Source organism: Leucopleurus acutus (genome assembly GCF_964270905.1).
Source record: "Leucopleurus acutus genome assembly, chromosome: 11".
NCBI lineage: Eukaryota > Metazoa > Chordata > Mammalia > Artiodactyla > Delphinidae > Leucopleurus > Leucopleurus acutus.
In genome coordinates this window covers 66822133-66848190 of record NC_139152.1, presented here as the reverse complement: position 1 = coordinate 66848190, position 26058 = coordinate 66822133, and the positions used below count along the sequence as shown (strand labels likewise).

At 35.1% G+C, this 26058-nt stretch overlaps 1 protein-coding gene across 13 annotated transcripts in view; it reads left to right on the top strand.

The window, feature by feature from the left end:
- PPFIA2 (PTPRF interacting protein alpha 2) overlaps window positions 1-26058 on the top strand; it is a gene marked incomplete at its 5' end in the record, with an annotated part of 476541 nt that overhangs the window by 111681 nt on the left and 338802 nt on the right. For 6 of the 13 annotated variants that reach the window (XM_082850003.1, XM_082850001.1, XM_082850011.1 and 3 more), the window contains one exon: window positions 25839-25991. The exons of the other annotated variants lie outside the window; for them this stretch is intronic. In XM_082850003.1, coding sequence (XP_082706129.1) covers window positions 25911-25991 — 81 coding nt within the window. Of the gene's footprint in view, window positions 1-25838; window positions 25992-26058 lie in introns of those variants that run through there. 13 annotated transcript variants of the gene reach the window in all.

Genomic DNA, 26058 nt, shown 5'->3' with positions numbered 1-26058 from the left:
TCTGGGAAATCTCTGCAAGTATTTTCTTGCTGTCCTTCAAGAAAAAAAAAATGAAGAAGAAGAAGAAGAAAAAAAAAACATCCTAACCTAACCATGACTACAGCACTAGTTCTTTTAGCTGAGTACCTAGGTGACCATGCATCACATTGTATTAGAATTGTTTGCATATCTGCTTTCCACAAGGTTGTCAAAAACTGGAAGGTGAGGACAATGAGAAACTTTTCACCAAATCTCCTGTACCTGGCCCAGTACCCAGCATAGGACTCCATTGTCTGGTTTAGTAAATATTTCCTGTATTTTCTGTTAATGAATACTTTCGAGAGTTGTATTTTGATAAGAAGTCTACATTAGCACCATGTAAAACACCTGTAGACAAATATATAATATCGCTTATATGTGGAATCTAAAAAAAAAGATACAAATGAACCTATTTACAAAACAGAAATAGACCCACAGACAGAAAACAAACTTATGGTTACCAAAGGGGACATGTGGGGGAGGGATAAATGAGGAGTTTGGGATTCACATATACACACTACTATATATAAAACAGATAAACAACAAGGACCTACTATATAACACAAGGAACTATACTCAATATTTTGTAGTTACTACAAAGAATCTGAAAAAGAATATATATATATATATATATATATATATATATATACACACACACACACACTGTGAATCACTGTGCTGTACACCTAAAACTAACTCAACACTGTAAATCAACTATACGTCAATTAAAAAAAATAAACATGTAAAAATGATTCTAAGAATGCTAGTCATATATATGTGAATAAGGACTGTGTTATTTCATTGAAGAAAAATGTGCTCACCACACTGGCGTATGCAATATATTATGTAAAGGCACATGTATTAAAGGTATTTTCTAGGAGAAAAATAAATATATTATAGAACACCTACTTCTTGTACATTTTAATGGTTTACAACACTATAAACATATGGCCTAAATGAACATAGTGTGTGTCCCTAATAATGGACACAACTATTATTCACTCAGTATATATTTGACTCATCCTTGACTTAACATTGCTGATACATATTTTTTAATTTTTTTTTTTTTGGCGGTACGCGGGCCTCTCACTGTCGTGGCCTCTCCCGTTGCGGAGCACAGGCTCCGGACGCGCAGGCTCCGGACGCGCAGGCTCCGGACGCGCAGGCTCAGCGGCCATGGCTCAGGGGCCCAGCCGCTCCACGGCATGTGGGATCTTCCCGGACTGGGGCACGAACCCGTGTCCCCTGCATCGGCAGGCGGACTCTCAACCACTGCGCCACCAGGGAAGCCCAACATTGCTGATATTTATAATTAACATGTACTGAGTAGTTAGTTATCCTGTACCAGATAATGTGCCAAATCCCTAAGGCATTATGTCATGTCATTAAGTCATGTTTCTAACTTATGAGTTAAGTACTATGATTACTACGGTTTTACATGTGAAGAGGGTTGTTGGGACATTGTAACTAGAACAGATGAGAGCCAGAAATGGATATCAGATCTGTCAGGAATGAAGTCTTTGCCACTGAACACACTTATACACTGCTTAAATGTTTAGGAGCCGTCGTAATGCAGTATTGGAATGAAAGTGTTTGTGGAAGCGTAAACACTGAATAGTAGACATTGTGGTAATTATGTTGTAACTTGGCTGAGATGATATCTTCCAAATTAAAATTCAACAATTCACGAGTTAGATATTCTGTACTTATCACCAGAAAAATGTTGAAAAAGAATGAAAAACAATTTTGCCTTTTGCTTCTGTCTTTTTATATAACAATTTTATAATTTCATACAACATTATCATTTGTTTTCCCTTCATTTTAACATACCATTGACCTTTGGATTGGGTGAGGTAGAGGATTATTTTATTGTGTGTGTGTGTGTATGCATGTGTGCATACACACACACACACACACACACACACACACACCCTACATGTTCTTTATCCATTTACCTGTTGATGGGCACTTAGTTTGTGTCCATCTTATTTTTGATATTGAATTGTATGAGCTGTTTATATATTTTGGATATTAACCCCTTATGGGTTATATTATTTGTAAATATTTTCTCCCATTCAGTAGGTGTCTTTTTGTATTGTCCATGGTTTCCTTTGCTGTGCAAAAGCTTTTAAGTTTAATTAGGTCCCATTTGTTTATTTTTACTTTTATTTCTTTTGTCTTAGGAGACAGATCCAAAAAAACATTGCTATGATTTACGTCAAAGAGTGTTCTGCTTATGTTCTTTTCTAGGAGTTTTAAACGTACTAGAGATTAATCAGCTTTTTTTAAAAATCTTTACATCTAAAAAAAATTTTTTTAATGATGCATAGGTTTAAAATCTATCATTAAATCATATATTTAAGCTCATTCAATGAATATACATTTTATTCGTGTAATCGATACATTATAAAATCACTATATATAAATATATCTCCTCAGATCTATGTTATGTAAATATTTACAAAGCTTATATGATGTAATTTATGTCCATTTCTGATCCTGATATTAGCCACAGAGCTTGTTTTACCTTTCTTCTTGGCATATATCCCTTCTGGAAGAGGTAGAAAGGTCAACTAATTTAGTTTACCCAGGGGAGCCTGCTCAGCCTCCCTTTGCCTGTGGTCCTTTTCCTCCATTCTGTTGGCTCTGGGCCACACCTTGCTATTCTAGCACTGAGAACAACAGGAGACTGTAAACACTGTGTGTCATTGAATCCCTTTGCTCTGAAAAGAACTATCTCTGAAGCCTGCAAATGGAATCAGGAGGCAGCAGCTTCAAAAAATGAGAACTCAGTAGATATTTTGCCTTGCATTCTAGAAGTCAGGTGGAGAAAGTAAGAACAAGAACAGAACTGTTGATTGCTAGTTTGTTCTTGTGAATGGGATGTAGTCACATCTGAAATAGGTGTTAGTCAAGGTTATCTGGCTCAAATTTCTCTCTTTACCAATCAGGAAACTGAGGCCGAGAAAGCTTAAATAGCCAGCCCTGGATCAATACGTATTTAACAGCTTAAGTGCCTGATAGCATAGTGGTATTATTTTAAGCTGTCTTTGAGAATAGAAGTGCTTTACTAAGTATGTTAGATAACCAAGAAGAAATTCTTTTTAATACCAGTAGTAGTACTTTTCTAATACTAATCTTAGATATTACTATTATATTCTAAAATTTCTTTCTCCTGAAAATTATATTAAAGATAGGACTAAAACTTTATTTTATGAAATTAAACCATTATATTAGCTTTATGGATCAATGAATGTTCATGGTTTAAAACTAATAAATAACCATATCAAACCTTCTTTTACTTATTATATTTCTTGAATAATTTTATTGCAGCCAATAGTGAATTTTCAGAAATCAATATTTTGCTTATAATTCAAATTGAAGAATATTCATGGGTATTTTATCATTAAATGTTATAAAGTGAATATTCAGATATTAATAAAACCTCAAGGCATTTACCAGATAGAACGAAACAAAATATATGTAGCATTTTCGTTTTATTGTTCGTAGCATCATATATGGCCACAAGAGGGCAATCTATGAAAATAATTGAAATTCCAAGGATCACCTCAGCAGCATTTAATGTGTGGATGTTGTAAGTTATCCTTGATTATGAATTTAGTATTATTGTCAGAATATATAAAAGGGTACCATTTTAACTATATAGTATTTAATTTTGTTTCAAACTTGGAAATGAAGACAAATTAAGCTACATATTTTCCTTTAGGTTGTGATGTTTACAGCTATGCAATTGATACATCCCATGTGTGACACCAGAATAAGATTACACCGTTCTCGTAATGAGGTAGTGGAAAAACAGTTGTAATGAACAGCCAGTTCCGTCCTAGGAGAGTGACCGTCTTTCAGTGATCAAAATGACTAATTTTTAAAGATTGTCAAGGATTTTGGTGACCCTTGCCTAATCACTGATAATCTGTTTTCAAGCACATCATAGAGTACACCTAAGGCAAAAAAGGATCCCTTATAGATGTGCTCTATAAGGGATCTTGGGTGTGCTCACATCGTAGAGCACACTTAAGGCAAAAAAGGATTCCTTATAGATTAAGATCTATTTTGAGAGGTAAAAGTGGATTGATTAGTATTGTCTGTATCCCTATGACTCAAGGTAACGTAGCATAAAATGGGTACTTTCTTTACTAGGATCAAAGAGGAAAAAAGGGTTTAGAGATTAAAGAAAGATTTGGTATACTGAGTACTTCAAAAATCTCTGCCCATGCTAACCTCCCACCCAACAAATTCCCAAAATAACACACATCATTCAAAATGTATGCTTTTGTTCCCAGGGAAATAATGCAACAGAGTTGCCCAATTGAATTTCTGGAAGCAGGTGTCCCTTATGATAGCATCACCTTAATTCCTGCCAAGAACATAATGTTCAGAACACAATTCCAGTTTTATTTATTTCATTATTGTTTGCAGTACTCTGCCCATTCTACCAGACATACTGCAGGGCGACTCAAACAGCTTGGCAGAATTTCTATTTATATCCAACATTGTGTCTATTTGGTTACATGCCTTAATTTTTAAGAGTATGTGTTTTTTTTAATTTAATAAAGTTGTAATAATAATACTGGATTAAATATTTTCTGGAATTATATTTTTGTGGTCCCTCACACCATGTAAATTTGAGATTTTATAAGTTGAAAAAGGCTACATTAGTAGAAAGCATCCCTTTGATATGCAATGGAAAAAGCTTGAAAATAGCTTCTTTTTCAATTTACAGAGAAGAATTCTTTCAGGTAGCTTTAAAGTCCTTTTTGACCTAGAATAAGTCCTCTCCACGTGCTTTAATGTTCCTGTAGTAGGCAAGATGTGTACATTACATTTACAAACTTGCTATAAATGGTATCAGCATGAGTTTATAATCTAACTTAGAAAAGGAGTAACAAAATCTAGTGTTAAATATCCTGCTATGGGAACTGGACATTTCTCTCAATTAAGTAAGGCTGTATGTTTGGGTTTTTAATGAAATCTGAGAATGCTTGCTATTGAGAATTAGTCCTCCCTCTTTCTGTGACTTGTGCATCACATTTCTCTCTATCACAAACAGCTAAGGTATAGCACATAAAAGGATTATGGGGAGTAAAAATGAAAGAGAGAAAGAATCAGAAAATAGCAATAATACTTAGAAAAATACTGGAGAATAATAGAAATATAAATGAAATCAATAGATCTTTTATTTTACTACCTATAATGCTAGTTATTTTCAAATAAGATGTTCAAATACAATCTTCTCAAGAACTCTCTCAGGTATGTGTTATTGTAGCCAGTTTACAGCCTTAGAAACCATGACTTTAAAAGCCAAGAATCTTGCCCAGGGACACAAAATAGCCGCTATACAAAGTATCAGAGCCAGGATTCAACTCATGCCATCTGAATCCAAGCCAGGTGATTTTTTTTTTTTGGCTCTTGTGAAAATTTTTAATGACCATTACTGAATTACCAGAACACTAGAGATCAACAAATTTCCTGGCCTAATAGAAGAAGTTGAGCGAGAAAGGATATAAAAGGAGGAAAAATAGAGGAAGAGCAAAAAAGAGGAAAAGTTTGCCAGGACTGGAGATGCAGAATGTTGGGCTCTGTATCTGAAAGGCACCAGAGCATAGTGGAGAGATAGAAGCCACTTCTCTACACATATGCTCCTACTCACCTGCATCCCATCCTGAACCCTGCTCTACGCATGTGTTGCCAGCTCTTGTGGTCTGTGCATAAGCTGTGTATCACCCTCTCACTAAATGTGATAAGGCTTCCTCTCAGATATTACAGATATGTCAGTCAACTTTGGCTGAATTTTGAAAGCTCTTTGGGGCTTTTTTTCAGGGTTTTTTTTGTTGTTGTTGTTGTTTTTAAGCTGGTAAATTTTTGCTAAGTCTGACCGAGGAACCTTGCAAGGAAGATCATGTCGTGACATTAATGTATCTATGATACCAGCTAAGGTTTTTAATACACAGCCTTCGGCTCTTTCCTATCACACTGAGTTTTCCTGCGTTCGTGGGGTGCCGTCTGAAGGGAGTTCAAATTTCAGTAATGAATCTGAGGGCAAGCATAATTTTTCTTGCTAAATTTCTTGTTTCAAGATGTAAATATAGGCTTTGAATTCCTCATTCACAGCTCTTTCCAAGTGTTTAGGACATGTCCATGCAAATTGGACATATTACAGACAACCTTGACGTATCACAGTTATGGAGATTGATAAGCTTAGGCCCCAACCATAACCCCTAGTTAAAGTGTATAAGTACACAGTAGTGACATGTCCCACACTGTCATGAACTTTTATTTAAATGACCATAGTTTTGAGCCAAGTTTCTCTATGACACAGGACAACTCTTTGCAAGACGGTGGTGAGCATGGGGTAAATTCTAGTACCACTTCAGACAGTGATTAATTTATATGAACAACATCATAGCATCATTACCTATATGCTTTAACAGAGTTAATGTCATTCTACATGAAATTTGCCCAATTATTCACATTTTAACGAATATTTAAGTTAATAAGGTAGCTCATTGCAAGATGGCTTAATCTCCCTCACTTTTGCAAGTTGATGTCATATTTAACATATGAAAAGACTTTAAAATTTATATAACTTGTATCTTAGAAGTTGTTACTTCTATCAAAATTTTGTGAAAGGCCAAAACCAGTAAAGGGTATGTCATTGTCTAAATTCTCATTGTTGTCTCTGGTAGAATTTGAGGGGGAAACCTTTAAGATATTTCATCATCATCCTTATCCTGATTAGATATTGTATATAAAATTGTGACTTGGGACAAGTGCTAAGCAACGTACAGATTATAGGATTGGCCTGGCTCAGAACCTAAGAAATTAATAATTAAAAAATAGGGTATACAGAAAGTAACGGTCATATATCTACTCTATATTTTTTGGATTTGCAAGTTGGCATGTGATTGTCAACTACTAGGAAGAGTGTATTTTGACATTTAGTGTTTGTAGAGATGAAGATCCATTTTTCAACCTACCTGTCTCTTCCATTGAACCTGTTCCTTCCTATTCACTGTTTCACATGGAGTCTTTTCCCTTGGCAAGGGGAAGATATATTAATCACAATAACCAATTAGTGCAAAATAATAGGTGATTCAATATAAAGGATTATTAGTGTTCTGATCAAGAAAATAGTGAATATTGTTTTAGGTTGTATGTCTGTGTGTTTTTTATTATTCTTTTTATGCAGCTATTTGAGTAGTGCCCCAAATTTAGCTGACTTGTTTACAGGAGATAAAAGAGTACTAAGTAAAATTTGCCTTTTTTAACCCCAATATCACAGTCTTACTTTCATCACATCTTAGGTGGAAAATGATGTGGTTCACACATCTCTATTCAAAATGGACTCCAAACTCAAAAACATGATATCTTTAGCTAGCACATAATAATTTCCATTTCCACAAAAACTTTCTTGGTGTCCTGATTTATCTAACTTGAATTCTACTTTTTAAAGTATTCTTGTATAAGTTTTTTAAACTAACATGTATCATAATAATACAGGCTATTTATCCTGATGTCTATTGTTCTTCATAACAATACAAAAATTAGAAATCTTTTAAATTAACCATTCAATAGATATTGTTTTAAACATTGAGGCATAGAAAATATAGTGGTGAATAAGGATCTTTACTTTCATGAGGCTTACAGTCTTAATTTATAGGTGAAAATACAAAAATACAGATTTGTCTGTCACATTTTATGATTCAACTGTCAATATATTAATGCTAAAGGTTAGTAAGCCATTATACATGCTGTTTAAAAGAACTGACAGTGAATTGAGGGTAATGAATATACAAATAAGTCTAATGTAAGAAATAGTTACAAGCCTTCTAATAAAACTATAAACAGAATCATCTGGGAGTGTATGTGAGGAAGAAATTATACCACTGTGGCTGGAGGTTTGTATACAATAATGAATAATTACTATATGAACATTTATATTTTATATCAAATGAATAATTACAACATAGTAATCACACAAGGATGATTGCACCTGTGATAAACTTATTTAGGATGTAAGATTTTCCTTTTCTCTTTCCCATTTTACACACACACACACACACACATAGAGTCCTTTTAAGAAATCAAAGTTGAATACTCATTTCTCTTTTGGATCACCTGCAAGCTGAATTTTAACCAACCCTGTGGTTCTTTATGCTTGTATACTTTTTGGTTTTGTTTGGTTTTAACTACTTTGGCCTACTTTTAGTCTGAGTGGAAAAACCTTATGCCACCTAACCATGTTTTAAAGCTTTCCTCCTTCCTGAATCACCCCTGATGATTACTGGCTTAGGTAAAATTAGAAAAATCAGTTTCTTCAGAATCAGGGACATAGAGAACAGACTGGTAGTTGCCAAGGGGGACAGGGGAGGGGGAGGGATGGAGTGGGAGATTGGGGTTAGCAGATGTAAGCTTTTATATATATAATGGATAAACAAAAATGTCCTACTGTATAGCACAGAGAATTGTATTCAATATCCTGTGATAAACCATAATGGAAAAAACATTTTTTAAAAAACTTGTATATATATATATATATATATGTATAACTGAATCACTTTGCTGTACAGCAGAAATTAACACAACACTGTAAATCAATTATACTTCAATAAAAAATATTAAAACTGAAAAAAAAAGAAAAAAATGAAAAATTAGTTCCTTAATTTTTATGGTTTGTTTTGATTACCAAATACTGTTATCTTCTTATTTTCACCAAAAACTCAGTGTATTATTTATATATTGGGAATAACTAATGTCTTTTTTTTTTCTAAAGAGTGAATATATATTTTGGGGCCTCCTACCTGTGCAAGTCTACAATTCTACTATGCAAAGTAGCTTGTTTAAAATGGACATTTTACTGACTTCCAGGGAATAGTGTTGTCACTTTGGTTTGTGTATGTTGACTGGTCTTCATTCATTCAATAAATAGTCATTGAGTTGTAACTTTATGTGAGGCACTGTTCTAAGCCTTAAGGTTACAGCAATGAGCAAAACAAAATTCCCTCCCATTATATAATTTACATAATTCTAGTAGGAGGAGAAAATGAGTGAGTTTCATTCCTTGTCATGTGTTTTTGTATCAAATTTATATAAGAAAATGTCCACATACATATCTTAATCATCAGGACGTTTGTTCTTCGTTCAAATGTCTGGTTTTAGGAACTGTATCCGTATACCCACCGGATACAATTGGGGATATACTGGATATACAATCTGAAAGCAGGTGGTGGTGGGAGTCTTATATTGTAAATGTAAGTTACTCTGACATCTTTGGCAGATCATTTCACTGCTCACATTTGTAAACTAGTGATATATCTTTCAGCCTTAGACAGAAAAAATAATGTCCCAATTCTATGTAGTAGATGGATGAAGTTAATGCTATATCATTTTGAGCCATTAAAATTGCCTAAGTTCCTCATCACTTTAATGAGCATTTATAATTTCCAGTTTGTATCTCTCATGACACTTATTCCTTTTTATCTACTCTTTGAAATTAGTTCATGCATTTTGAGTCTCTATTTTCACTGTTTTGAATACTGCCTGAAAGTCTTTTATCTCTAAATAAGTTGGAATATTCCTCTTGAGGGACCCTACAAGATTGCTTTTCTATTCACACTTCCACTTAGTGCTTGCAGGAAGGCTAATCTCCCATTTGATTAAAATAGATTGATATTGGATGCAATTGGAGGTTCATTATCAAGCGTGCTCTTCATTGCAACTTCTGTCTTTCCCGAATTAGTTGTGGAAGAGCATATTCACTGTCTTGTTTTAAAAAACTTTTAAATGCATTTTTACCCCTTTACCTTAGAGTTAATATATTCCTGAAATGGATAAACTTCACTGTATATGTGTATTCTTATTCACATCAGTTTTATTTTCTTCTAGACTATAAATCTTCTCTCTTTCTTTAAATTATAATTTACTTAACATTATTGCTAGATGACCCTGGTTGTCCCCAGTATGTTTTCTTTAGTTTTGGAGGTTTTGTAACTGAGATGTCATAATTCTGGGGGAAAATCCAAAGTATTGACAACCTGGGCTCAGTCTATTCTATCCGGTCCATTTTTCCCAGACCTTCCCTGACTGCTTCAAATGCCAATTTTTTTCATCTCTGACCTGCTTTCTTTTTAAGCTTCTGCCAGTGCTTTTAAGCCATGTTTACCAGGACTCTAGGACTGTGTCAAGATGCCCCAAGGACAGTCCAACAGGGACTCTGAACAGGCAGGTCTCTGATTCTGCTACTCTGCCTCAAACAAAGAAATCCCACTCTTGTATACCTTATATTGTGGGCTTCCACATTTAATTTTATTTAACATACATTCTTCCATTTAGAAAAAAGTTCAAATTACTAGTTACTGGATTATATCAACATTTTACTCAAAGAATCTATATTATACCCCTTAACACTGACATCTAGCCCTCCAGATTATTTTGGTGTTGGTGTTGAACTCTATATCAGATTGCAAACACATGTTGTATATTGGTATATTCCCATCCTGGCCTTCCATTAAAGTCAGAATAGAATAATATTTATGTGATAATTTGTCACTTCATTGGTCACCACTGTGGGTTTATGTGACCTGGTTGGCCAGGAAAAGGCCACCTCCTTTTTCAATCCACCTGGCTTGTTGTCCAAGTTATCAGCTTGGACAAAAGCCTCCCCACTCTAGATAGGAGGCTCTTGCTTCAAGCAGGAGCATAAGAGGGGGCTGCTCCACCAGTGAAATACCAATCCTAGTGTGATGCTTACTGGCGCCTCCTTTTAGCTCCCTTTAGCTTTTAGCCTTTTAGCGTCTTTTGCTGGTCCTTCCTCATTTCACTGGATTCTGTAATATTGGGGTGCTGGAAGATTCTCTCTCTACATTTACTCCTATACACTTAAGCCTATACACTGAAGACTCCCAAATTTATAGTTCTTTCCAGGATTCGTCATTGAAATCCAAGCTCCTTGTCTAACTACCTCCTTGACATATCCTCATGAATGTCTAATAGATATCTAAAACTCAACATGTTGAAAACTGTGCTCTGGATGGTCCTTACAAACCTGATCCAACCGTAATCTTCCCATCTCAGTTTATGGCTACTCCATCCTTCCATTTGTGGTAGGTAAAATTCTTGAAATTTTGCTTGTCTCCTATTTCCTTTGCATCCAAATCTACCTTCAAAATATTTTTAGAGTCCAGCTAGGTCTCACCAACTTCCCCACTACCACGTTGGTCTGAGCCACCATCTGCATTTACTTGCTCAGCCTCCTAGCTTGTTTTCCTTGTTCCACTCTAACCACCCCTCTCCATGCTGTTTTCTCAACCAACCAGTTCTGAATGGTGACTTAACTCAAAAGAAGCAGTGTGATGATGTTCACAAACAATCTTTGTGTTTTGATTTTTATAATTATATATATATATGCAAGTTTGTTAATAATTAAAGATGCTTTTTTTAAAAAAATTATATCCGTCTTCTGAATTGTTGTATCCTCAGTGCTTAGTGCAAAAGTTAGAATGTTATAAGCACTCAATTAACAATTGTTGAATTAATGAGTGAGGGATCTCATTTAGAGAAGTTTGGCAGGTTATTGTTATCTATAAAAGTGCCATGGGCATAAAAAGCAGAACTTTTTAATATAAAATGTTTTCCCAATTATTGAGAAATAATATATTGGTGATTAAATTTCAGTTTTCTTGGCTCTACCTTTTACATTTAATAACCATTAGTTGAAGCTAATTATTACCTGCATTCATTTATTTAATAAATATTTATTATAACTTTATGGCAAATATTGTCCTAAGCACTGGAAATACAACAGTTAATAAAACAGAAAAAATATATTAATCATAAAATGAACAAACATATAGATATATAATGAAGTGAAGAAAATAAAGCTGATTAAGGGAATAGAGAGCTGCAGTGGGGATTGGGAGTATACTTTTTACACTCTCTTCAGATAGGGACTTCTGGAGGTGTTGACATTTGGACAGACACTTAAATAATTCATAGAAGGAACTATATGAATATTGGGTGGGCTTGGGGGAGAGCCAGGCAAAAGGAATAGCATTTGCAAATACTAAGGGGAGGACATGCTTAATATGGGATTTGAAATCACAACTAACTAATCTCTTCTTCCCTTGCTGTAGTTCCTGTCCTCCTCCCCTGCTCTACTTCTTTCCATTGCACTTATTCCTTTTTGGGGTTCAATATAATTTACTTATTATGTTGGTGGTTTCTGCACTTCTTTCCCACTATAGTGGAAGCTCTACAAAGAAGGGTATTTGTTTATTGTATTCACTAATGTACCCTAAATGCCTAGAATAGCATATGACTCATAGCTTGTGCTAAGTAGATCTTCACTGTATCAGTTGACATTATATTTTGGGGCCTGCAAGGAGAGTGTGTGGCCACTGGATAGTGTGCAGGGGCATAATGGCATGAAGTAAACAGGCAGGGCCATGATCAAATATTGTATGGCTTTGTAGGCTTGGAAAGGACTTTGGATTTTCTCTGAAGTGTGATAGGAAAGTATTAAAGAGTTGAGAGAAAGAGAATGGAATGGTCTGATTCACATATTTACAGATCTTATAGGCTGCTGTATGAAGAACACAATTCACATTTTCTAGGAGCTCCTAGTTGAGTGGACAGGTGCACCAATATGCTAATAACTCACCTATTGCAGACCTTGTTAAGGGCTACAACTGAAGTGCAGACTAGTGGAGTGAAAATAAAAAAGATTCTGGACTGGTGAGACTTCATAGAAGAGGGGGCACTGGATCTGGATCCTGAATTTCAGTAAAAAGGGAATTCTGGGTAACAGAAGGCAATCAAGAAAGGCAATACAATCTATTGGTGAAAAAAAAGAAATTTAGAAAGTAGATTTGATTCTGAGTGAGAGGGTAATGATGACACTAAGGGCTTTACATACATTATCTCATTTGACTTTCACACCACCACCAATGAGTTAAAACCTATTTTAATCTCCACTTCTCAGAGAAAGAAAACTGACACTCAGAGAGGCTAACTCAAAGTTTTATTGGTCAAGAAAGTAGAGGCATGGGGATTTGAATTTGGATCTGTTTGACACGAGAGCCCATGTACTGAGTTGATGATTTAATGATAATACAATCATAACTCAAAGACATATCCTATTCCTTGCATCTAATCAGTTCAACCAAATTAACATTTTTTGCATGACTGGGGTTTCCAGTGTATATAATGCTGTCCAAGACACTGTAATCATATTACTAATTATGTGTTCTTTTGATAATTAAATCAAAGCATTTATAATACAGATTTCTGTCTTTGTTATGAAATGTTAATATTTATGTTCCTTTCATTTATTTATGTGTGGTGAATGTTAATTACAAGGCAGATAAATTGAAGGAATTAATAAATGCCCACAATTTATCGTGACATAATAAACTCTTAATTCTATGTCTGCATGGCCTCCTAATCAACAAGCTGCAAAACTGACTTGACCAGAGTCATTTAGGAGTCTGTGTACATTTATAGCTAAGAAGGTGTGATTCAGTAATAATAATTCACTGTCAGTGTGTTCAAAATGAAGTTTTGCTGAGGTTATTCCCTAAGTGGTGGTTAATCATTCATTCCTTATTTAGCTATTGCACTGAAGAATGTACTAATAACACAAAACTGGTCACATGACCTGGATTTAGAAGAGAGGGTAAACATAAAAAATGGAATTTAATGGAGAACAAGGTGAAAAGATAAACTTCTCAGAGAGGAAATATTAGCCAGCAAATTTTGAGGACAAGGGTACACTAGATGAGTGTTTCTCAACCTGGTTCACATAATGGCACAAAGAGAAAATCATGAGATTTCTACATCACAGTAATGTAGACAGAGGAGCATACTCAAGCCTACAATTGAGCACCTCAGGAGCTCTGCAAGTCCCAGACTTTGAGGAGTCACCCTGAAACTGAGAAACTGGTGTTGCAGCACACCTGTAACCTATTTGCAGCACACTAGTTGAGATGCTCTTCCCTAGTTAGCTTAGAAAGATTCATGGTGTGACCAAGAAAAGCAGGATATTGTTATCTCTCTTATATTCAGCTTGACTATAAAATAAAAGAATTGCACTATGTCAGTGATCCCTTAATCTTGTTTGTACGTTGAAAAACAAACAAGATTAGAAAAATACTAATTTGGCATCCTTAAACTAATTAAACCAAGATCACTAGAAGTGAGGCCTAAATATTGGTATTTTTTAAAGCACCCTAGAGAATTCTAATGTTGGAAGATTCTAATATTGCTAGATGATTGCTAGGGTCTTTTATGTCTCTAACTATCTGAGATTTTACATAATGTTTGGAGATAGTATATAGCAGCCTAAGTTTAGAGGCGAATGAATATGTGGATGCATTAAAGGGACAATCAAGGGAAATCCGTAAAAGAGACAGTCCTAGAAAAGAGATTGCAAGCCATTGGCAATGATGCTTAAGAAGATCCCTTGTAGCCCTGAAATTGCCAGGAAGCTTCTCTTTCTCGTTGTGACAAAATCAAATAGAAGTATCAGTCTCAGACTTTGAGATGAGAGAAAAAGATAAGCATAGGTGCAAATACATGTAAGTGTATAAAGAAAGGGATTTCACTATAAAACTACTGTTAATCTGTGGAGGGTGAGTGAGCAAGCAGGGGATAAAGGCCTTAAATAGATTGGAGAAAAGTTTATTCAGCTGCTGTGAAAGGAGAAAGAGGGAAATAATGAGGGGCAGGCAGCTTAGGGAGCACTGTTGAGGTGGAGCCTGGCAAGCTTGAAAGTGCATTGGTTGTATGATGTGCTCCAGCAGCACACATCAACTCAGGTTGTAGCAGAGAAGATGGACAATTGGATTAAAACAATTCTTTACTGAATGAATCAAATAAAATTATGTTAGGAAAATAGGATGATGATATCAGCAAGAAAATGGAAGTCATAATAGACCATGGATTCTTGGTTAGGTGTGGAGAGAGTGGAAATAAGAATTGGCTGATAAATTGGGAGAAAACTGGATTAAATGATGTCTATTTTCATGCTGTCCAAGAAAAAATATAGTGGAAATATAAGAATATGGGAATGAGAGAATGAGGATTGATTGTTCTGGGAAATACCCTCTCTACCAGGTGGCAGGGATCCCATTAAAGTAATACTTCTGGCCTGACTTGTGCTCTTCCAAGGAGAAATGATTTCCTGGGTAAGCCAGTCTGCAAGAATGAACTGGGATGCATGGCTTACTTTTTCGGTCCCTCATTTTATCAGTTTGTGGAACTGCCTGCCTCAGGGGCACAGGCATTCTAAACTGCTTTTTGCCACGCTGTAAACTTTGTAGCTTCTCTTAACCCACAGATCTATAGCCAAAGCCTTTAATTTAAGGAGGTAAAGTCCACTGATTTGCTCACATATCTAAGCTATGTTCTTTAATATGGTTATTTTTCAATATTCTCTCTCTCCCCTACATGATTAATTCATACCATTCTCTCACTTCTCAAACTTCAAAACACCCTTCCCCAACCTACCCTCAGCTGATGGCCTTGCTTCTTAAGTTCCCAAGGATTTGCACAAACTCGTACCACCACAGTTACCAGCATAGGGACTCACATACTCTGCCTTCCACCTGTTATCAAATATGGGGTCCTCTTCCTCTGTAAAGCCAGTCTCTGTTCTCATAGATTCTGTCTCCTCTCAGCTACTCAAGGGCCTTGCTCCAGAAATTTGCCTCTTTTCATTCTGCATCATCAGTTTTTCATATTCTACTAGAGCCTTTCCCTCAGCACAACATGTACTTATTTCTCTCCTTCCTTTCTTTGCCAGCCACTGTCCCACTTCTTTAATTCCCTTTGCAACAATATGCTTTAAAGTGTTGTAGAAACAGTCTCCAATTTCTCTCCTCCCATTTTATCTTAAGCTTAACTTCAATCAGCTTTTCTTCCAACCCTCCACCAAGCCAGCCTTCACATTGTTAAATCCGAGGGCCAATCTTCATCTTAATTGATCTCCCAGCATCTGATATGATGATCACTCTCAACCCTTGGATTCAGGTTTATCAGTGGCCTTTCAGGACGCATTACTGTCTTGGTCTTCCCCCTACTTTGCTGATTGTTTCTACTTATTCTCCTTTGCTGGTCTCCCAGGATGCTTACTGTTGGAGTGCATTAGGGCTTGGGCTCTTACCTCTTCTCTCCTCTATTTACATTCACTTCCTGATGACTTCATTCTAGTCTTTTGGGTTTTAGTCTGTATGCTAATTTGGGCTCCAGATTTGTATATTCAACTTCCTTTGTAACGTCCCTATTTAGATGACTAATAGAAACCTCAAACTTAACATGTGTAAAACTGAGCAACTGAATTTTCCCCAAACCTGCTTCTGTGGCAGTCTTCTCCATCTTAGTTGGTGGCAATCTCATTCTTCCATTGATCAAGCCAAAACTTGAGCAACTGCTCAGGTCAAAGGCCTTGCAGTTGTACTGGATTATTTTCTGTCTTTCACAACCCACAACTGATCCATTAGGAGAATCTGAACACTTCAATAATTTTAAAATAAATAGTTCGTCAGATAGACAGTCACCTAAAAATTTTTGGATGTATGAAATCAATCAATCAATCATGTGTAAATCCCCTTTTCATATTCTGTACTGAATTAAAATCAGTGGTGGATAAAGCAGTGCCAAGATATAATTTTGAGTTACAGTGTGGTTTTGCAATCAGATAAACCTGATTTCAAGTTAAGTGACTTTCTCACTTACCAGCTGTGTGACCCAGACAAGTTATAATTTTTCTAAGACTCAGATTCTTTATATATAACTGAGGAATAAAATACCTCCTTTAGAAGGTTTTGTAAAAGTCAGCACTATGACTGGCATAGAATATCATTCAATAAATGGTAACTATTGAGCCATTGTTTTTGCTCTTAATAGAAAATAAAACAGGATAGTGATTGGCTTTAGCTTCCAAAGAAAATTCTTGGAAAAAGTATAATTAAGGAGGAAATAATGTACTTGCTACCATGACAATTTGGCAGTAGAGATTTTAAAAAGAAAGAAATAGTCTAAAGATTAGTTTAGTCCACTCCACAGTTTTGCGTAATATTGCCCTTGTTCCTGTGTTATTGCAGTCTTTCTAATCTTAAACATGGGATTATGAATGGAGTGTCCATCCATATAAGTTAATTGTTTTAATTGTTTTATTATTCCAAGCTAACCATGGTAATGTTATCCTAAAGGTCCGTGCATAGAATTGGTTACCATCATGATTTCTCTCATCCTATCAGTTAAATCTGTTTCTTCTGGGGTGGTATAAAGTGTTTAACGTAAAGTGAACCGGATGAAAAGCATTAGAACATCTGTCTTGTTTGCTTGGCATATACCTTTATTTTCTTTAATATGGTATTTCAAAGCTCTGTGAATGTGTGCATGGAGAATTTATGTGTACATTTGGGTGAGTGGATACATATGTGTGCAAAGTGAGCTGTCTCAACGTATATATTTAAAATCTATTTCCTAAACCGCTACATGGCATTATTTAATAAAAACAATATGGGTTGGTAGTTAGAATATCTGGATTTGTTCATTCTTCTTTTTGTACATTTCATTCAGCAAAGACTTGCCTATTATGTACCAAACAGTGCACTCAGCCCAAAGTTGGACTGTTAAATATACAACATATTAACTGTAAGAATCTGGGAATGAGAATAAAGATTTTTGAATTATCAGGACTAGTCAGCAAGTCAAAAAGAGATAGTTAATATTAAAATGCAATCCATGAAAAAAGAGAAGCAAACCAGCCAGAAGAGAATCTTTAAAGCATTTCCCAAATATTTATTGGATGCCTATTCTATGGCATGCATGGTACTGGTTTTTGTTAGGGACAGACAAGAAGTTCCATATAAGCCACAACTTTTGCACACTAAGGAAACTTCTTTTACCTCAAACTTTAGCTAGGAATTATGCTTCCTGGTTTAAAAAGTAAAATTCAAATTCTTTATGAGCAACTGAGAATTCTCTGTATTCTGATGCAATAGTTCTAGTGCAGAGTATCTGAGAACATATATGGAAACTGGACAGTATATAAGATTTGTCCAGAGTGGAGGTATTCTGTTTGGTAACAAATGGCTAAGAATTTTGTCAATTTGTAAGGAAAATTGAAACTTAATGTAAAAACTGTACCATATAGTACAGCATGTAGGGCATATTCTGGTTCAAGTTCAACATATAATACTATATATGTAGTTATCATGCCATAGAATGGGCCTCCTACTTCTCTACTAACTCTTTTCATGTGTATAAAGTCAGAGCTCTGAAACTTTTTCAGATATCATTATAAAAACCTGAGCTATGTGGGCATCTGGTATCCAGAGTGGTAGATGAGGAAATAGCATCCTATCATAAAACTTTAATGTGATTTCTGTAAAATCAGACTAATGACATATATTTCAGAACATGTAATAAACTTAACATAATGTAATGAAATTATTGACTTGTAGAATTTAGAGTTCTAATCAATTAATATTTTTTCTGCTAAAGGGCCAAACAAAACAAAAAAACTCAATGCTGAATTTCATACAATTAATATTTGTAATTTAAGCATAAAAATATTCATAGGCTACCATCATAATACATGTAAACATTTGTGAAAAATGTGGTTCAAGAGGGCTTCCCTGGTGGCACAGTGGTTGAGAGTCCGCCTGCCGATGCAGGGGACACGGGTTCGTGCCCTGGTCCGGGAAGATCCCATCATGCCGCGGAGCGGCTGGGCCCGTGAGCCATGGCCGCTGAGCCTGCGCGTCCGGAGCCTGTGCTCCACAATGGGAGAGGCCACAGCAGTGAGAGGTCCGCGTACCGCGAAAAAAAAAAAAAAAAAAAAAAAAAAAAGTGGTTCAAGAGAAACCAGAGTGAAAGAGAACAAAAAATATGAAAACAAGATAGCATTTAAAATTTTTCTAAGTTGAGTTCTGAAGACAGTATACGTGCAGGTATGTATGTGTGTGTATGTGTACACAGGTGTAATGTATATACACATATCTGTGTGTATATATGTACATGTGTGTATAATTTACACAATATATGTATATACATACATATATAGATACATATATAAAACTTTATGAGATAATGTAAAAATATAACACATTATTATCAAGATATGGATTCAAGCCAAATTTAATATTTTTGTTTTGCTATAAATGGAAGCTTGTCAATTTCAATTTCCATATGCTTGATTTTTTTTTCTTGGTCTACATGGTCACAAATCTTGAGGGATACTAAGAATTGTCTTTATTTGGGACACCCTCAGTGAATGGTTAACTAGCTAAAAAAAATTCTTGAACTTGGCAAAAAGTCTCTGAGGCATTAGAAGATTTTTTTTAATTGAAATACTTTAATGCAAGATCTCATTGCTAGACTTGATGACACCTGTTACGTTGAGCATCTCATTGGCATGGTACAAAGTGCTGTTTCCCCTCAGTTCACCTGCCTTTCATTTCTGTTCTAACTGTAATAGGGGTCTGGTACACCCTCTCCCTTCAATAAAGATTTGTTGAATCAATGAGTGAGTGAATGAATGAACCAACCTTACAAACTTGTGCACAGCCAGCTGTATCAGAAAGTAGGAAACTCAGAAGCAGGATGTAAAAGTTTTGGCTATCTGTACAGGGTCATCTTTGCTGCGTCCTGAAAACTTCATGATATAAATACAAGGATACAGATATAGATAAAGGTGCATAATTATGAATATATATTTAGGTAGATAAATAGATGATTGATAGATACATGATAGATAGATAGGTAGATAGATAGATAGCAATATATACTTAATTATCTTCCATATGTCATCCATATGGATTCACTAGGATGTATTTCCCATCTGGGCTGTAAATTTCACTCCATCTGGCATGACTTCTAACTGGATGCTTGGCTATAAAATTCTTTGTTATAATGCTGTGATGAAAATTGTATTGATATCTCTCCTCTCTCCTTTCCTCTTCCACCTCCTCCCCGTCTTTCTTTCTCTTCTTCCTTCTTCTGCACTCTCTCTCTCTCCTGTTCTTCATCCAGTATGACACTTTCCCCCTGAGCATTTATTGGAAACTAACAGAAAATGAGAAGCCCTTTTCAGTGTATTCCTTTAACTCCCCCAATTCTTATGATTGTAGCAAATTTTTCAGCTTGTTATCCAATACCTATAAATGAATGAAAGAAAAGCTATATTGAATTGCTTGTCTTGAAGCAGAATATGTCTAACAGTTATTTGTTGAAAAAAAATTATGTTGAAGGGATATAAAAATGTTTGTGCTTAATCTTCCTGATAGGATATGAAATAGTAGCTCTAAAGTATTTTTTTTTTTACATCTTTACTGGAGTATAATTGCTTTACAATGGTGTGTTAGTTTCTGCTTTATAACAAAGTGAATCAGTTATACATATACATATGTTCCCATATCTCTTCCCTCTTGCGTCTCCCTCCCTCCCACCCTCCCTATCCCACCCCTCTAGGTGGTCAATCAAAACTACAATGAGATATCATCTCACACCAATCAGAATGGCCATCATCAAAAAATCTAGAAACAATAATTGCTGGAGAGGGTGTGGAGAAAAGGGAATACTCTTACACTGCTGGTGGGAATGTGAATTGGTACAGCCACTAGGGAGAACAGTATGGAGGTTCCTTAAAAAACTACAAATAGAACTACCATATGACCTAGCAATCCCACTACTGGGCATATACCCTGAGAAAACCATAATTCAAAAAGAGTCATATACCACAATGTTCATTGCAGCTCTATTTACAATAGCCAGGAGATGAAAACAACCTAAGTGTCCATCATCGGATGAATGGATGAAGAAGATGTGGCACATATACACAATGGAATATTACTCAGTCATAAAAAGAAACGAAATTGAGCTATTTGTAATGAGGTGGATAGACCTAGAGTCTGTCATACAGAGTGAAGTAAGTCAGAAAGAGAAAGACAAATACCGTATGCTGACACATATATATGGAATTTAAGAAAAAAATAAAGTATTTTTGAATTTTTTATAAAACCAAACTGATAACATACGTTTCAGAAGGCTTAAGAGTAATTATTCCCAGAGGCAGAAGGGTATATTATATGACTTCTGGGAATCTTCTCTGTAAGTCTATTAAAAACAAGTGTCTGGCTTGAAGACTTTTATTTTACCCACTTTTTTAAAAAGTGTAATTTAGTTATCCTTTTGCTATTTCATTTTCAATTATTTTCTGTAAAAATTCAAGTGCTTGAGATAGCTGGCATTAAACCTTCTAGAGTTAATATCGTTAATTTACTTCTGTTGGTGAAAGATATATCTTGAGAGATTTTAGGGAGTGGTTTGTGTGTAACAATTGAAACAGACATATTATTTACCCATCATGTGTCAAACATTGGCTGAAAACCAGTTGCTACCATCAGCATGTTACATTTTGTTTTACATAGTAATATTGTACTTTTTTTACTTTTAAGTTAATAATTAAAATAATCTTATTTTAAATCAGAGACAATTAAACTAAGTATGAAATTTCTTGACAAGCCACAGCCATCCTGGAAAGCTATTTGGAAAGCTAACCAAAAGTATGAGAATATGCCTCTACATTTCATAAATTTTTATTTTTTAATTTATTTTATTTTTGGCTGCTTTGGGTCTTTGTTGCTGTGTGCAGGCTTTTCTCTAGTTGCGGCAAGCAGGGGCTACTCTTCGTTGCGGTGCGCAGGCTTCTCATTGTGGTGGCTTCTCTTGTTGCAGAGCACAGGCTGTAGGCATGCGGGCTTCAGTAATTGTGGCCTGTGGGCTCAGTAGTTGTGGCTCACAGGCTCTAGAGCGCAGGCTCAGTAGTTGTGGTTCAAGGGCTTAGTAGCTGCACGGCATGTGGGATCTTCCTGGACCAGGGCTCGAATCTGTGTCGCTTCCATTGGCAGGTGGATTCGTAACCACTGCGCCACCAGGGAAGCCCTCATATAATTTTAGAAGACAAGTATGTTCTAATTTTACTTGATTTCATAGGCATAGGGTGTTCATAGACTGTCTCTTTACTAATTTCACTTGAGCAAATGTTTCTATATGAAAACAAACACACACCTAGCGGACTTACTTCTTATGCCCTGAAATGTTTTCAGCCATATTTTCCCAACTGTTCTATTTCTATGCCATCTCATATCTTTTCACACATGGATACTTCTCTTTGGAAAGACTTCAACCTCCTATTTTGGCGAGGGTCACTCTGATACATCCCTTGAATTAGATGCTTTTCAAATGAGCTCACTTAGTCTCCTTTAGGTTAAGTCAGTCGTATTAATTAAACTGCATTTCAGTTGTCTTGCTAGTTAACTGTCTCTTACTAATTGATGTTTCTCCCACCAAATTTAAAGTTCCTTGAGCACAAATATTGTGTCTTTTATAGGTATGCCCCTAGCATCTGGAAACAGTACCAGGCCTCTATAACCAAACTGGATAAGGTAGGATTCTGTATCCTAGCAATTTTCAGAACTGGGCACCACTTTTATTATTGCTACTAGGAAGAGAGAGAAAGTTGAGTTGTCTCCAAATAGACCTTCAGAACAATGAAATAATGTTATTATCATAAATAGCCTACATAGAAAAAAGAAAAGTTTGGGGAAGAATATATACTTTGGCAATTTCAGCGACATTTAGAATAAAGCAGTATGCTTAAAATAATTATGTATTAACACTATTTCTCCTTCCTCAGTCTTTCAACATTAATTCATACTGCTTTCCTCCCCTCTCCACAAAAGAAATATGAAAAAGAAAGAACATATATTCTTATTGACCAAATACTTCAGATTTCCTAGCTTATATAGTTTGCTGGATTATGCAAATTCAGCAAATATATGAGATTATTCCAGGAATATGTGATATTATACCAGAAATATTTGATTTATTGTCTATTCTACAATAATAATAAGAAATATAGTGAGTCATTTGATCTAAATTATACCAGAACCAACTTACACGTAAGCATAAAAGTAAATGGGGGTTATAGTTGTACCATAATAATCTACTTGGCAAACAAATTTTTCCTTTAAATCCTGGGTTCCCAAGAAGCTTCAGGTTTGTTTTTGAGACATTTTTTCCACTCACAACTCTTGAGAGTATGAGTTACGTGGTCCCACCCACCATAAGAGGAATTATTATCCCAACATTAATTTCAAGGGGGAAGAACCAAAAATTTATATATACATCACTGATTACCACAGCTAATATGTGTATATAGTTACTTTATTTGAGAATCAATGGAATAAACCCCATGTGGGCTAAGAAATCAGAAGGGTAAAAATGATTAATTTGAAAAACAAAATAATATGGCCAATTAAAATAATAATGGAAAACATGACTTTTCAAGTAAACTTGCAGTGATAATTAGAGTTATAGTTAAGGAGACTAATCATTTTAGCAAATAATACATACTTTATACAGGAAAAAACATTTTTTAAAAATAATTATTTGTGCTTAAAGAAAAAAAGGATGGGAGCACATCAAAGGGTAACAGGAATCACCCTGAAGGATCTCCCAGTGGCCAATGCTGGGACAATTTAAGCATCAAATAAATGGTATTATAACCCAAAGTATAAAATAAATATACCTGAGTCCATGCCAATATAAATAAATGATCGAAAAAATAATCGGATGAGAGAAGCAAATCTTCTGTACAGAAGAATTCCGTGTAACATATGTACCTACTCCCACCTCCAGGAGGTAAAGCTCAATTTCACCCCTCCCTATCACTTCTTTGAGAGCATGCTAACGACTAACTTCCAAAGAACGGAGTATGGAAAGGGAAAAATAGTAACTTTACAGTTGAAAAACCTAACAAATATTACTTTAACCAAGTGATGAAGGTTAACATCGCTAGTAATATGTGGATATCATGTACACCCAGTATGATGTGATGAGGTCACTTCATTAATATGAGGTGATGAGAAAGTCACTTCACCCCTGTGGTATTCTTTTCCAAAACCCATAACCCTAGTTTAATCTTGAGGAAAACATCAGACAAAATAATATAAGCATCAGATCAGGAGATATCCTACAGAATACTTGACCAGAAATTCTTGATAGTCTTCTAGAGACTATCAAGATCATGAAAAACAAGGAAAAGCTAAGAAACTGTCACAGCCCAGAGGAAACTGGGGAACCATAGAAACTAAATAAATGTGGTACTGTAGATTAGAACCTAGGATAGAAAAGGGACATTAATGAAAAGACTAGTGAAATCCAAGCAAAGCCTAGTTTAGTGAATAGTAATGTACCATATCAGTTTATTAGTTTTAACAAATGTACCATAGAAATGTAAGATGTTAACAATTACATAAATTGGGTGAGGGATATATGGGAACTCTTCATACTATCTTTGCAACTTTTCTATAAATCTAAAATTATCCCCCAATTGAACACTTATTTAACAAGTTATCTTCTGATTTATTTAGCAGCTTGCTAAGTAAACAATTACCTACTTACATAATTTACCATAATATAGGAATCCCATCTAAGGAAATGAAAATTTTTTCTACTTCTTCCCCATTGATATTATAAATTTGAATCATGACTAGACAATCAAAAGTAAAAATGAATAATAATTTAAGTTTTAAGAGCTCATCACCATCATATTACTTTTATAGTCTTCAGGTTCAAAGGAGGTGGTTCCTGGTTCTTGATTGTAAATAACTATGTCATCTTAGATACGTTCACAAAGATACCACTTTTGGTTCATTCTAGTCTCTGTCCTCCTGAAGTCTCCGCCTTTGAATGATGTGTAAATGGAACATTTATTTTTACCTCTAAAAAGTGTAAAGTCATCTGAATATGATCTTTTATACAGACTGAATAATCTGTGTGAAAAGACATAGAAAAATGAACATGCATTGCAACACAGCCTAAATATTTGTAATCAATATTTTTAGATCTTGGGTCAAAAATTTTCATGTATCTAAAATATGTTTTATTAATTGCTTTCTATATACATGAGTTAAAGTTGTAATTATTTAAAACACATGTATGGTACTTTTTAAAGCATTAATTGTGAAACAATTTTTTGAGTTAATGTGGGGGAAATAAGAAAACAATGATTACATTCATATTCATGATGTTCTTTAAGAGTTTAGAAAAGTAAAAATAATTGAAGCATTTTATTTGATAAAGTGCCTAGTATTATATAGCCTTACTGAATTATATGCCTTGCCCCTGAATGTCCTAGCCAGCTAAAATATGACTTGATCTATACATTTTAAAAAGAACTGTTCATTAAAAAAAAAAAAGGCTTTAAAATTTAAAATCTCGTTGAACAGACTGGGATTAACAAAGAGATTTAGAAACATACAGAAATAATCATGATGAAATAATAATTTGTTACTAGATACAGTTTTAAACAGTATAGCAAGCATGCTTCCGGTTAGTCAGAAGAGGTCCTCTGAATTACACTGTGCATGCTTCCCTGAAATGAAACTGTATGTTATTGGTTAACCAGGATATTTAGCATAATCACTCTGCTAGACTGTGGTGGAGGGAGGTGATTATCACTGAGAACAGATGGGCAGGTCCACAGCACTGCCAGATTCTGCACAAGCTCCATTTATTGTTGGTTCTTGCTTTTTTTCCTTCGGTGTTTAAATTTTTTTTTTAAACATTGTATGTTCTAAAGAACTAGCTGCACAAAAGGTCAGTAGCCGATGACCTTTCAGCTTAGATTTCAAATGTAGGAGAAAGATTCAAAATGCTATCACTGTGTATCTAAGAAGGATGGGGCAGATTTCATTTTACCCTCTAGCCTCCCTCAATGCATGCACGGATTTATCTGTACGCTAAGCTCTCTGCTCTGCATCTCTAGCTCCTTGTGGATTATATTGTCTCTCTGATCAGAAATGATTTTCTCGGATATGAACACCGTTTCTGGCTCCCCTAAAGTGCATCCTCCTAATGGGACCCGGTTTTACACTTTTCAAGTAAGTGTGCTTTAAATGGCTTCACTACTTACGAAGTTAATATATAGTCAAACTTTTAATAAAGAGA